General features: G+C 44.3%; 2 protein-coding genes across 2 annotated transcripts in view; one reads left to right on the top strand and one right to left on the bottom strand.

Annotated features, from left to right (window-relative positions):
* Positions 1 to 2681, top strand: part of ace2 (angiotensin I converting enzyme 2) — a 102000-nt gene extending 99319 nt beyond the window's left edge. Inside the window, 1 exon segment of the mRNA XM_052014428.1 lies at positions 410 to 2681. Coding sequence (XP_051870388.1) covers positions 410 to 554 — 145 coding nt within the window. The 3' untranslated portion in view covers positions 555 to 2681.
* Positions 2682 to 8233: 5552 nt separating this feature from the next.
* The window catches only part of LOC127569811 (uncharacterized), a 40162-nt gene continuing 34580 nt past the window's right edge, over positions 8234 to 13815 (bottom strand). Inside the window, exons 5-6 of the mRNA XM_052014734.1 lie at positions 13345 to 13484; positions 8234 to 8690 (exon numbers count right to left, since the gene is read on the bottom strand). Coding sequence (XP_051870694.1) covers positions 8469 to 8690; positions 13345 to 13484 — 362 coding nt within the window. The 3' untranslated portion in view covers positions 8234 to 8468. The remainder of the gene's footprint in view (positions 8691 to 13344; positions 13485 to 13815) is intronic.

The following is a 13815-nucleotide window of genomic DNA, read 5'->3' as shown; positions in this document are numbered from 1 at the left end:
AAGAAAGGGAGGGCTAGAGTCAGAGGTGGACTGTGTGAATGTGAGAACAGGGTGGAAGTGGGCAGCAAAGGATGAGAAAACATTTGATCTCTGTAGGAGATCAGCATAAGATCAGCAGTGGGGGTTGCACAATGTTTAATGGCATTCACAACTCTTCACCAAATGAACAGCTCAAACTTGCCTGGTGAATATTCACAGTCCAGACATACACATTACAGATGCAGTCAGCTGATTACTGATTATTGTGGTTGAGACCTTGAAATGGTATTTCTTGAATACTGGATTACAGATCTAATCTGTTGGTCATTGGGTTCATTTCAAATTCGAAGGCAGACTGGCGGTGCTTACTTTCTGGGTATTACATGGATATGTCTGTTCTGAGCATATACTCTTCGTTTTCTGATTACAGGAAAGCAAAAGCACAAGATGCAGAAGCAGAGAGCGGTGAACTTCACGAGACCAAAGATGAAAATTGTGATGAGAAGATCAAGATGGCAGGAGGGACAAAGAATGAAGCTTTCCAGTCAGATGAGCCAGTGAATACAGAGATGTAAAAGAACCACTTGTTTAGATTTCACTCTCGTTCCAAGACTCGGTGAATATCCTTCGACTAGATTTTGAACACATACAAATTATATTGAAGCTTTTAAACAGATGTGATTATTACAAATTGACCTGCTATTTCCAGTACAGAATTAGTGCACAATTATCAATTTAGATGTTGCAAGCTGCTGAAGTTTATCCCTAAGACATGCCCCCGAGAAATCTAGATGTAAACAACTATAAGCGATTGACCACATTTGAAAAGTAGTGTAGGTATTCTGTTCCTTTATCTGGAACGTTCTAACAGGACCTCGCAAACACATGACCCCTACCTCCAAGAAGGTAGCAGAATCCAAACTTCCTCTCCATGTTGTGCGCCATCTTGACTTGGAAATATATCACTGATTCCTCATAAACACTCGGCCTACATGTTGGAACTCCCTCTGCAACAGTACTGTGGGAGCACCTTCACCGGAAGGACAGCAGGGGTTCAAGAAAGCAGCTCACCACCACCTTCTCATGGGAAATTAGGGATGTTGGTCTTGCCAGTGACACTAAGCCCCCCAAAAAATGGTAAAATAATCCTACCAATAGTGTCGTTTGAACCTTGAAGGAAGGAAAAAAAAGATCTGTTCTGAATTGCAGCAACAGGAAGGATCCTTATTAGGCAGGATACCTGCCCTGATTATATTATTCAAAAAGCCATCTGATATTGTGACTGCAGTTCAAATACTGTGGAATTTGGTGATATTTTTGGTGACCCTGGGGTAGATGTAACCACCAATGGCAGCATTTGAAGAGTTTGAGGCTGAGAGGTCTGCTTGTACTTCACACACCTGGCAAAACAGTGCCAGAACCTCTCAGCTCTCAGTTTTGCCAGGGTTGGACCCATCTCCCACAATCTTCTGAAAATCTTCCATCATTCAATGAGAGCTCCTTGTTATAGCAAACTGGAGAAGATTCAGACTGTTGATAAAATGCTGACATATCCTATGAGTCCTTTGATTTGATTCTGTGATCCAAATTTGTGCTGTAGAGGTTGATGAAGTAACATGAAGCCATAACATGAAATCCTAAGGAGATTGTCCAAGCAAAGTTTAAAAGCACTTTTCCCACCACAGATTATGACTAGTGCTCAGCTCTGCTCCTTTATACCAGTGCATTCCTTTCATTGTGACCATTCAATAATAGTTTCAAACAAATAAAGGTATATCAGAGTCCCAAATCTTTGGTTTGTCCTTGTGAATATATATTGTTTTATGGCTAAGTATGACCATCACCAATTTTTACAGATACACCATAGAAAGCATCCTATCTTGTAGAAGACAGTGGAAAGGGGGCTCTGGTGAACAAAGGGTTACTCTCTCTCTACTGGTAAACAGCTTGAGACATGTCTGCTCGTGAAGTCTCTGCTTGGTGTGGTAAGAAGTGCTGAGCTTCAAGGCCACAAGAACAGGGTTGTTTTCGAGACTAACTGTGAAAGGTGTGTTAACCTGTCTAGCTGCGCACAGCAACCTCAGCTTGACCAATGGTAGTGTGAGCTGATCAAGCATACCCAAATATGGGCATGCCTGTGCGTAGGTGGATACCCACTGGAGAACAATGTATTTAAATTTGTTAGCACCCTGTATTCCTTGAGTCAGGCCACATGCAGGGAAGAGCAGCACTGACTGTTTGCTCCTCCATGTACCCCCACTCCCACTAACATGAAACAATAAAGAACTCTTTGTATGCTCCTTGGTCCTGCTTTTGTCTGATTTATTACAACGCGCAGGTCGACTTTTACAATCTGGATGCATCACAGCTTGGTATGCCAGCTGCTCTGTCCAGGACCACAAGAAATTACAGAGTTGTGAACACAGCTCAGTCCATCATGAAAACCAGCCCCCCCCCCCACTCATGGACTCTGTCTACACTTCTCGCTGCCTCGGGAAAGCAACTAACATAATCAAGGACCTCTTCCAACTCCGGTCATCCTCTCTTTTTCCCCTTCCCATCGAGCAGAAGATACAAAAGCTTCAGAACACCAGGCTCAAGGACAGCTTCTGTTCCACTGCTATGAGACTCTTGAATGGACCTCTTCTATGATAAGGATGAACTCTTGATCTATCAATCTACCTCGTCATGGCCCTTGCATTTTATTTGTCTACCTGCACTGTACTTTCTCTGTAACTGTGACTCTATATTCTGCATTCTGTTTTTCTTTTGTACTATCTCAATGTACTTATGTATGGAATGATCTGTCTGGATGGCAAACAAACAAAAGACTTTCACTGTATCTTGGAACATGTGACAATAATATACCAATTACATTCACCCATTGTTAAGTAGCACTTGAAAAACTTTATGGTGGATAAGTTCAGACACATAGGGCCTGTTTCTTAGGTGCTCCGTGGCCAAATTTTGATCACACCACTAACATATTACACCAGAAGCCACCTAGGAGAGACCTGAGGATTCATAATGGTAGTGTAGTGGTTAGCGTAACGTTTTACAGCGCCAGTGACCCAGGTTCAATTCCGGCCGCTGTCTGTAAGAAGTTTGTAAGTTCTCCCCGTGCCTGCGTGGGTTTCCTCCGGGTCCTCCGGTTTCCTCCCACATTTCAAAGATGTACGGGTTAGGAAGTTGTGGGCATGCTATGTTGGCACCAGAAGCATGGTGACACTTGCAGGCTGCCCACAGAACACTCTATGCAAAAGAAGCATTTTGCTGTGTGTTTCGATGTACATGTGACTAATAAAGAAATCTTAATTTCCCTCGAATCCTGCACAGGATAAACTCAGCGATGTTTGGGTTGCTACAACAGCTGTGTGTGCCCTGATGAGGAGCACCTTGCTTAAAGAAGTCTGCACAAAAAGAGACTTTCCTCAAAGGACCTCCAAGTGGTTGAGACTTCAATGGTTTGTACTGCTGTTCCACACTGATAGTTGCCAATCCCCACTGTAGCTGATGCAGCTGAGAGTAATTCACATCATCATATTGTTATCCATTTGGCACAGTACTGGGGAAAGAGAGGCACTGAGGAGCTAACATCTTGAGCCAAGAAATTCCAGCTGAGGTTCATTTTGAGCCGTGGTCCAATTGACCATTTCAAGGTGCATAATGAGGCAGAAGTGATGAAGTCTCAGTGACGAACACACCATGCTTCCCTCAATTCACATGTGGTCTGTGTAGTGTCACACTTTCCTGCACAAGCAATCACTTACAACTGATGCACTTTCACCTGTATCAGTCACTCTTAATCCCCTAAGGATTTTTAAGGAGGGCTCCCAGAGAACAAGCAACACCAAGCAGATGCCTCATCTCACCATGACATTTTGTTCATATTTTTCAATGTCCCATAGAGTCCCTCACTCTATGGGACATTGAGGTTCCCATTACAAGCATTGTAAGAGCAAGCAGGGAGAAAAATCCTAAAATAGAAATCAGCTTCACATTAGAGGTCACATTCACCAGAATGATATGGTAGCTATGGCATCTGTCAAATATTTCAGAATCATCTCGCCTGTTGTAGTGTGGCAATAAGTTTTATTGAAAAGCATCCCTCACTGATTTAATGGGGATGAAGATTTTATTTGAGTTCATTGACATGTAATGCATGATGTCAGCACCCTTAATATGTGATATATCACAGGCAGATGCCAGCAGCTGCTACACCAGTGTGATTGATGGTAACACATTGAAAGATGTTATATGTCTTAAGTGAGAATGCCTTTGAATGTTGCTAGTGCCTTGAGATTTATTTATAACAGAGCAAAATCAAATAATACTTAGGTGGAAACCATGGCACCTGTCTATAAATGACCTGGTACCCTTCCCTTGGACAAATGTATAGATGGCTTGTAGGTGACTGCAGCCTGGCAGTCACCTACAAGCCACCAATTGGAATTATGGTCACTATCCCAAAGTGCTCACCCACTGACACTTCAGTCACCTGCCCCGCCTCATTTCCCAAGTGGAGGTCAAGTGTTGCCTCCTCTCTAATCGGGCCATCTATATATTGCATGAGAAAACTTTCCTGGATACACTTAACAGATTCTGCCCCATCTAATCCCCTTAGCACTATGGCAATCCCAGTCAATATTAGGGAAATTACAATCATCTATTATTACAATCCCATTCTTCTTACAGCTATCTGTGATCTCTCTACATGTTTGCTCCTCTAATTCCTGCTGACAATTGGGGGGGCCTATAATAAAATCCCATCAGTATAATTCCCCCCCCCTCCTTATTCCTAAATTCCACCCTTACAGTTCTCACTGGATGTTCCCCCAGAAATATCCTCGCTAAGTACTGTCATGTTGTTTTCCCTAATCAAAAACGCAACTGCCCCTTCTCTCTTACCTCTGCAGCATCTGTACTCTGTACTCTGGAACATTGAGCTGTCAGTGTTTCTCCTCCCTCAACCATGTTTCCGTAATAGCTATAATATCCCAGTTTGAGGCCCTGAGTTCCATGCCCTGAGTTCCTCTGCCTTACATGTCAGGCTTCTTGTATTAAAATAAAAGCAGTTTAGTCTACAAGACCTTCCTCGCTCCCTGTCCTGCCCCTGCCTGTCCTGCCTACTGAACCTGCTCGCTTTAACTGCTGGACTTGCCTCAGCTTTCTAATAGAGGATCAGATGCTGAGTATGTTAAAGACAAAGGCCAACAGAAATCAAGGGATGAGGAGGAAGGTGATGCTGAGATAAAGGATCAGCCATGATCCCATTGAATGGCAGAGCAGGCATGACCGAATCCTGCTTCTATTTTTATGATTTGCACTGCTCCTGGTTGTGATGGTCTTTCTGTCAGGACTCGTGCCCCTCACCTCCTGAGTCGGTTTCCTGAGGCATGGGGAGGTTGTTGCTCCCTGCTGTTGGTGAGGTCATGGTGCACATTGGAGACAACTACATATTTGGAGACACCAAAGACTGCAGATGCTGGAATCTCGAGCAAAGAACAATCTGCTAGAAGAACTCAGCAGGTCGAGCAGCATTTGTGGGAGGAAAGGAATTGTTGATGTTTTGGGTGGAAACCCTGCATCAGGACTGAGAGTGGAGAGGGGAGATGGCCAGTATAAAGAGGAGAAGGGGAGTGGTGAGACAGGATTGGATGAAAGAGGGAGAAAAGATGACGGGCCGGTTGTGCCAAGTAGGAGAGACAGAGGGTGGAGTTGGGAGACAGTGAATGATAGATGGAGGGAGAGAAAAATAATAATGAGAGGCAGATGGAGTGAGGTTAGGGGTGGGAGGGGAGGGCGAAGGTAGAGACAGCTGCTGGAGGGAGATAAGTAGGAACACTTAAGGTTTAGAAAGCTAAAATCAGAGTGGGCCCTTGTAGAATATAAAGACAGCGGGAAAGTGCTCAAGCAGGCGATTAGAAAGGCCAAAAGGGGCTATGAAATGTCTTTGGCAAGCAGGGTCAAGGATAATCCCAAGGCATTTTATACTTATATTATGAAACAGAGGATAACTAAGAAGAGGGTAGGTCCACTCAAGGATAAAGGAGAGAATTTGTGCTTGGAGTCAGAGTCAGTGGCTGAGATACTAAATGAGTACATTGTGTCAGTATTTATTGAGGAGAGGGATTTGGAGAATAATGAAGGCAGGGTGGGCATGCTAATGTGCTGGGACACATTGAGGATAAGGAGCAGGTAGTTGTAGGTCTTCTGAAAAGGTGGATAAGTCCCCAGGGCATGGTGGCATTTAACCCAGAATACTGAAAGAAGCAAGTAAGGAGATTGCTGGGGTTTTGACAAGGATCTTTGTGTCCTCACTAGCAACAGGCGAGGTCCCAGAGGACTGGAGAGTAGCAGATGTTGTGCCTTCATTCAAGAAGGCACAACATTCCAGGTAACTATAGGCCAGTGAGCTTCATGTCAGTGGTAGGGAAGCTATTGGAGAGAATACTGAGTGATAGAATTCATGCACATTTGGAAAGGCATGGCCTGCTTAGGGACAGTCAGCATGGCTTTGTGCAGGGCAGGTCATGCCTTATAAACTTGATCGAGTTTTTTGAGGAGGTGACAAAGGAGCTTGACGAAGGTAAGGCAGTGGATGTTGTCTACATGGACTTCAGTAAGGCATTTGACTAGGTCCTCCAATGTAGGTTAATTCAGGACATGAAGATGCATGGGATCTAGGGTGAATTGCAAGTTTGGATCCAGAACTGGCTTGCCCATAGAAGACAGAGTAACCGTGGAAGGTTGTTATTCTGGCTGGAGGTCTGTGACCAGTGGTGTTATGCAAGGGTCAAGTGCTGGGACCTCTGTTGCTTGTGATATATATCAATGATTTGGATGAATATGCAGGTGGGTGAATTAGCAAGTTTGTGGATGACACCAAGATTGGTGGAGTTGTGGACAGTGTAAAGGACCATCAAAGAGTACAGCGGGACATAGATCAGTTACAGATATGGGCAGAGAAGTGGCAGATGGAGTTTAATCCGGGCAAGTGTAAGGTGTTGCACTTTGGGATGTCAAATGAAAGGAGAAAGTATACAATTAATGGTATAATTGTGATACAGAGGGATGTTGGGGTCCAGGTCCATAGTTCATTGAAAGTGGCTATGCAAGTGGAGAAGATGGTAAAGAAGGTATATGGCATGCTTGCCTTCATTGGTAGGAGTGTTGAGTATAAGAGTAAGGAATTCATGTTTTGCTATATAAAACTGCAACACACTTGGAGTTGCAGTTCTGGTCACCCCATTATAGGAAGGATGAGGAGACTGTGGAGAGGCTGCAGAAGAGGTTTAAATTTTTTTTTAATTTTACTTACAGCGTGGTAACAGGCCCTTCCGGCCCAACGAGTCCACACCACCCATTTTAAACCCAAATTAACCTACCCATACGGCTTTGCAATGTAGGAGGAAACAAGAGCACGTGGAGGAAACCCACACAGACACGGGAGAACATACAAACTCCTTACAGACAGCGACGGGAATCGAACCCCGATCGCTGGCGCTGTAATAGCGTCGTGCTAACCGCTACGCTACTGTACCATACCAGGATGCTGCCTGGATTAGAGGTTATGAGCTGTAAGGAAAAGTTAGAAAAATTAGATTGTTCTCCCTAGAGCTTCGGAGGCTGAGGGGAGACCTGATAGAAGTTTTTAAACACAATGAGAAGCATAGATAGGGTAGACAGTCAGAATCTTTTCCCCAGGTTAGAAATGTCAAACACCAGAGGACATGCTTTTAAGTTTGGGAGCGGGGCGGGGAGGAGTTTAAAGGCAACGTGAGGGGCAAGTTTTTACACAGGGAGTGGTAGGTGTCTGGAATAAGTTAGCAGGGGTAGTGGTGGAAGCAGGCAGTTTGTTGGTGTTTAAGAGGCTTTTCGATAGACACATGAAGGGAATGGAGGGATATAGATGATACACTGGAAAAGAACATTTAGTTAAAATTGGTATCAAGATTGGCACAACATTGTGGCACAACAGTGCTGTCCCATTCCACATTCTCTGTAACACTAAGGGCTAGCAGTGCTGGAATCTGATAAGTAAAGCAGGTTCTTTATCTAGGGATGATCTGTAGCTGTTTTGTTTACTTTAATATACTGGCAACTACTTAAAAACGTTAAAATAATGCTGGACTTAGATGAACATTTTAAGTCTGTTTAATAAATATTACTTATTAAGTATTTAAATCTATTTGAATAGTTGACATTTAAAAACTGTAATAAAACCTTTGGCAGCTGGTGAGCTCTTGGAGACCATTGGGTATTCTGCAGGGCAGCAGGAGTCCCTTTTGACATGCAGAGACGCTCTGCTTCCTGGGACACCTGTTGGATTGGTGGGGTAGGGAGGTATCATGGCAATGTCTGAGCAGTGGACCAGGTCCACGGTGAACCACTGACAGAATATTCAGTGCCATTGTCATGAGTCCACAAAGGTATATTGGCAGGATAATTCATGTTATTTTATTATCTACATTCACCAGTGCTAACTCTCATACTTTTAACAAAATAAAGATGAAATCTGCATTCAATGTTTCTTCCATGGTTTGTTTCATTTCAGCCCTCTTTTGGGTCCACTGGTTGTTGATGAACCAGCCTGGGTATTGTGCTGACTCAAAGCTTAGAGTACCGTCTTGCCGTTCCTTCATGTAGAAGATGAAGCGCCATTGTGGGCTCCCCTCTGGAATCCGCTTCAGCAACTCGGAGGTACATTCCTGAGATTGAAGGACATCTGCCCGTCAGTCACTTCTTGAAACCGATAGTTTTTCTCATCCATGACTAGCCACCTTCCATTAACTACTAACTTCACTCCAACTCTGTTGCTCATTTCCCAATCCGTCTCTGTTCTTACAGACCCTGCCACCCTCCCCTTCACTGGTGTCCAGCAGCCCCACGTTTCCCCTTCTCATCCATGTGTCCCTCTGTCATCCCCTCCAACAACCTCCTTAAATATCCAACCTGTGCCAGTTCTGCCCTCCTTTTAATCATCCATTAATGTAATGCCTCCACTGAGGCTCCACTTGAGCCTTTATTTTCCAAGACCCTAAATGCTGGAATTCACTGCCTGAACCTCTACATCTCTCTCTCTCTCCCCCGCCCCCCCAACCTCACTCTTCCCCCCTCACTCACTCTCACACCCCCTCTCTCCCCGTTCACTCTCTCTCTCACCCCCCCCCCCCCCCAATCTCTCTCCCCTCCTCCTCCTCTGGCTCCTCTAAGTTATTCATAAAACCTGTGTCTTTGAGGAAGACTTTGGTCATTTGCTCTAAAATCTTTTTGTGGTTTGGTGTCAAATTCCTTTGAATGCCTTTAGACCTACTGGACTAAAGTTAGGCTTTCTGAATGATTCATCAGACTACAGACAGACACAGCAGGATTGGTCAGTGGAGGTAGGACTAACTCAACAGCATCTGAACTGTTACAAGAACGTGTGAGCAAAGTCAAAACCAATATTTGGATATTTACCAAAGAAGTGAAACATTGTCGGTCTAAAAAGCAGAAGAGTGTCTGAAAATCTGAACAGATTTAGCAATAATGGAACAAAGTGTGCTTATTCATTCCTCTTCTTAATTGGTCCTTGGTAGTTCTGCATCTTAGCTAAAGGGTGGCGCTGGGGTGAAGCGGGCAGAGCCACTGCCTCAGAGCACCAGTGACCCAGGTTCAGTCCTGACCTCGGGAGCTGTCTGTGTGGAGTTTGCACATTCCCCCTGTGACCGGGTGGGTTTCCTCCAGGTGCTCAGATTTCCTCCCACATCCCAAAGATGTGTGAGTTGGTAGGTTAATTGGTCGCTTTAAATTGCTCCTAGTGTGTAGGTAGATGGTAGAATCTGGGGGGAGCTGATGAGAATATGGGGAGAATAAAATGGGATTAGTGTAGGATTAGCATGGTTGGGTGTTTGGCATGGACTCAATGGGCTGAAGGGCCTGTTTCTGTGCTGTAACACACCATGACTCCACTGTACTCAGTACTCCAGATATGGTCTCACCAATGCCCACATAACTGAATCAGAAACTGCTAGAGAATTGAATACATAGGAGATATAGTTTAAAAGTAATTGAGGCAGATACAATAACAACATTTAAAAGACATTTGGATTAATAATATGGATACGAAAGGTTTAGAGGGATTGGGCCAAAGGGTTTGTTTTTGTGCAGTATGACTCTATGACTCTAAAATAGGTGGTATAGTGGACAATGATGAACATTATCAAAAACTACAGGGGTATCTTGATCAGATGAGTAGGTGGGCCATGGAATGGCAAATGGAGTTTAATTCAGATGTGTGAGGTGTTGCATTTTGCAAAGGCAAATCAAAGTAGGACATTTTTACAGCGAACAGCAGGGCCCAGCGGAGTGTTGTAGAACAGAGGGACCTAGAGGTACAAGTACATAGTTCCCTGAAGGTGGAGTCACTGGTAGACAGGGTGATGAAGAAGGCTTTTGGCACACTAGCCTTCATCAATCAGGGCACTGAGTATAGAAGTTGGGAGGTTATGTTGCAAGTTGTACAAGACGATGTTGAGGCAGCACTGGGAGTATTGTGTTCAGTTTTGGTCACACTGCCATAGGAAAGATGTTATTAAACTGGAAAGAGTGCAGAAAAGATTTACAAGGATGTTGCCAGGACTTGAGGGACTGAATTATAAGGAGAGGTTGGACAGGCTAGGACTCTTTTCCTTGGGGAATAGGAGACTGAGATGTGACCTCATATACCTATATACATACCGGATTATCAAATGGGACTATCAAAGAATACAGAGGGATATAGATCAGTTACAGATATAGGTAGAGAAGTGGCAAATGGAGTTTAATCCAGGCAAGTGTGAGGTGTTGCACTTTGGGAGGTTAAATGAAAGAAGAAAGTATGAGATACAGAGGGATCTTGGGGTCCAGGTCCATAGTTCACTGAAAGTGGCTATGCAAATGGAAAAGGTAGTAAAGAAGGTGTATGGCATGCTTGCCCTCATTGGTAGGAGTCATGCTGCAGCTGTACAAAACTTTAGTCAGACTGCCCTTGGAGTATTGTGTGCAGTTCTGGTCACCCCATTATAGGAAGGATGTGGAGACTGTGGAAAGGCTGCAGAAGAGGTTTACCAGGACGCTGCCTGGATTAGAGGATATGAGCTACAAGGAGAGGTTGGACAAACTTCTGTTGTCCTCCTTAGAGCATCAGAGGCTGAGAGGAGACCCGAAAGAGATTTTTAAAGATAGGGTAGACAGTCAGAATCTATTCCCCAGGGTAGAAATATCAAACACCAGGGGACATGCTTTTAAGGTTAGATGGAGGAAGTTTTTTCTCATGGAGCGTGGAAGGTGCCTGGAATGGGTTACCGGGGGTAGTAGTGGAATCAGGCAGTTTGGTGCCATTCAAGAGGCTTTTTGATAGACTCATGAATATGAAGGGAATGGAGGGATATGGATGATACACTGGAAAAGGACATTTAGTACAAATTGGCATCAAGATCGGCACAACGTCGTGGGCTGAATGGCATGTCCAGTGCTGTGCTTTTCTATGTTCTATGTTTATAGAGTGTATTGAATCATGAGGGGCATTGATAGGGTGAATGCACTGTCTTTTTCCGAGGGTTAGGGAATCAAGAACTAGAGGGCATAGGTTTAAGGTGAGAGGGGAGAGAGTTAATGGCAACTTTATTCCCCAAAGGGTTATATGTATGTGGAATGAGCTGCCAGAGGAAGTGGTTGAGGCAGGTACAATAACAGCTTTTAAAAGACACTTGGACAGGAACATGGATAGGAAAAGTTTAGAGGGATATGGGCTAAATGCTGGCAAATGGGACTAGCTTGGATGGATCATCTTGGTTGGCATGGACCAGTTGGGCAAAGAGCCTGTTTCCGAGCTGTATGACTTTACCACTCTATAAGTATAAGACACACGAGCAAAAATTGCAGGAGTAGGGGATCGGGACCTTTGTGTCTGCTCCACCATGCATTGAGATCATGGCTGATCCACCTCAACACCATATTCCTGCATTATCCCTGCATCCCTGATTAGTTGAGTATCTAGAAATCAATCGATTCCTGTCTTAAATGAACTCAGTGACTGAACCACCACAGAATGCCCTTTGAGGAAAGATTTCTCATCACCTCAGTCTTTAACAACCTGTCCCTTTCTCTGAGACTGTCCCCCCTGGTTCTAGACACCTCAGCCAGGAGAAACATCCTCCCCGCACCCAATCTGTCAAGTCCAGGAAGAATTTTATAAATTTCAACGAGATTTCGTCTCGTTCTTCTAAACATTACAGAATACAGTCCCAGTCTGTTCAATGTCTCCTCAGAACATTTTAAAAATAAGGGATCACAGTGTGTACCATCTACAAAGTGGACTATGGTTGTTTTCCAAAGCTATTCTGATACTACATCCCAAACCTACCAGCTTAACTTCCTGGGGCAAGGGCAGTGGACATATGGAGACCCCACCACCTACAAGTTACCCACTATTCTGGCTTCAAAATCACTGTTCCTTCACTGTCAGTGGGTCTAAATCCTGGACTCCCTCCTTAACAACTCCTAGAAGTACTGCAATGGGCTCACCTCAACCTTCTCAAGTGCATGGAGATATGGAACAATCCTTACCATGTCATGCCACTTCCTACAGAAAATACTCTAATGAGTTCTGGTCATGTTATTATAGGGGTACAGAGTGCAGAAATCTTTTCAAAGATTTAAAAACTTGCATTGGAACCTCAGACTCTCGGAGAATGGATCTGTTGATTTGGATGTCCATTTTGGCAGTAGGGTGGTGCAGCTAGGAGAATCACTGCCCCACAGCTCCTCTGATCCCAGTTTAATCCTGACCTCGGGTGCTGTCTGTATGGAATTTGCACATTCTCCCTGTGACCGTGTGGGCTTCCCCTGGGTGCTCCAGTTTCCTCCCACATCCCAGAGTCGTACTGATTGGTAGGTTAATTGGCTGCTGTAAATCTCCCCAAGAGTGTAGGTGAGTAGTAGCATTTGAGGGAAGTTAATGAGAATGTGCAGAAAATGAAATGGATTAGAATAGGATTAATGCAAATGGGTGGTTAATGGCTCAATGGGCTGAAGGGCTTGTTTCCATGCTACACGACTCTATGATAGTACTTTGGCCACCTCCATATGTGGCAGACAATTCCCTTCATATTAGTTTTATATGTTGGTTTGGTTTAGAACTCGTTAGCTTGGAGGTGCTGGAGGAACTCAGCTGGTCGGGCAGTATCTATGAAGGGAAATGGACTGTCATACATTTCCCTCCACAGATGCTACCTGACCTGTTGAGTTCCTCCAGCGTTCTATGTGTTGCTCCAAATTCCAGCATCTGCAGTCGCTTGTGAGCTAAAGCACACTTCTAAAATCTTTTCCATGATCACTTACCTCTATTCTGAGCAATACGTTGGACCCCTCACTCTGACACATCAGGAAACAGCTGGTCTTGGAGAATTTCAGCACAACTGGTATTCCACAATATGCCTTTGGAATGTTATTGGACTTGTAGTAAAAGATAGTCACCTGGGCTGTGAAGGGGAATGGAAGTTGGTCACAACCAGAATGTTGCCACAAGAATGGATCATTTCCTCTATTTTGTCTCTACATCTTGTTTCAGATCAAAGTGGGCACGACTATTTAAGAAAAGATTAACTCACAACCAATAGTGCAATAACAGCTGTATAAAACTTTGGTTAGGCTGCCTTGGAGTATTGCGTGCACTTCCGATCGCCCCATTGCAGGAAGGATGCAGAGGCTTTAGAAAGGGTACAGAAAAGGTTTACCAGGATGCTGCCTGGATTAGAGGGTATGAGCTATTAGGAGAGGTTGGACAAACTTGGGTTGTTTTCTCTGGAGGCT

This window comes from Pristis pectinata, chromosome 4 (assembly GCF_009764475.1).
Source record: "Pristis pectinata isolate sPriPec2 chromosome 4, sPriPec2.1.pri, whole genome shotgun sequence".
NCBI lineage: Eukaryota > Metazoa > Chordata > Chondrichthyes > Rhinopristiformes > Pristidae > Pristis > Pristis pectinata.
The sequence above is the reverse complement of the archived record's forward strand: the minus strand, read 5'-3'. Positions and strand labels throughout refer to the sequence as shown.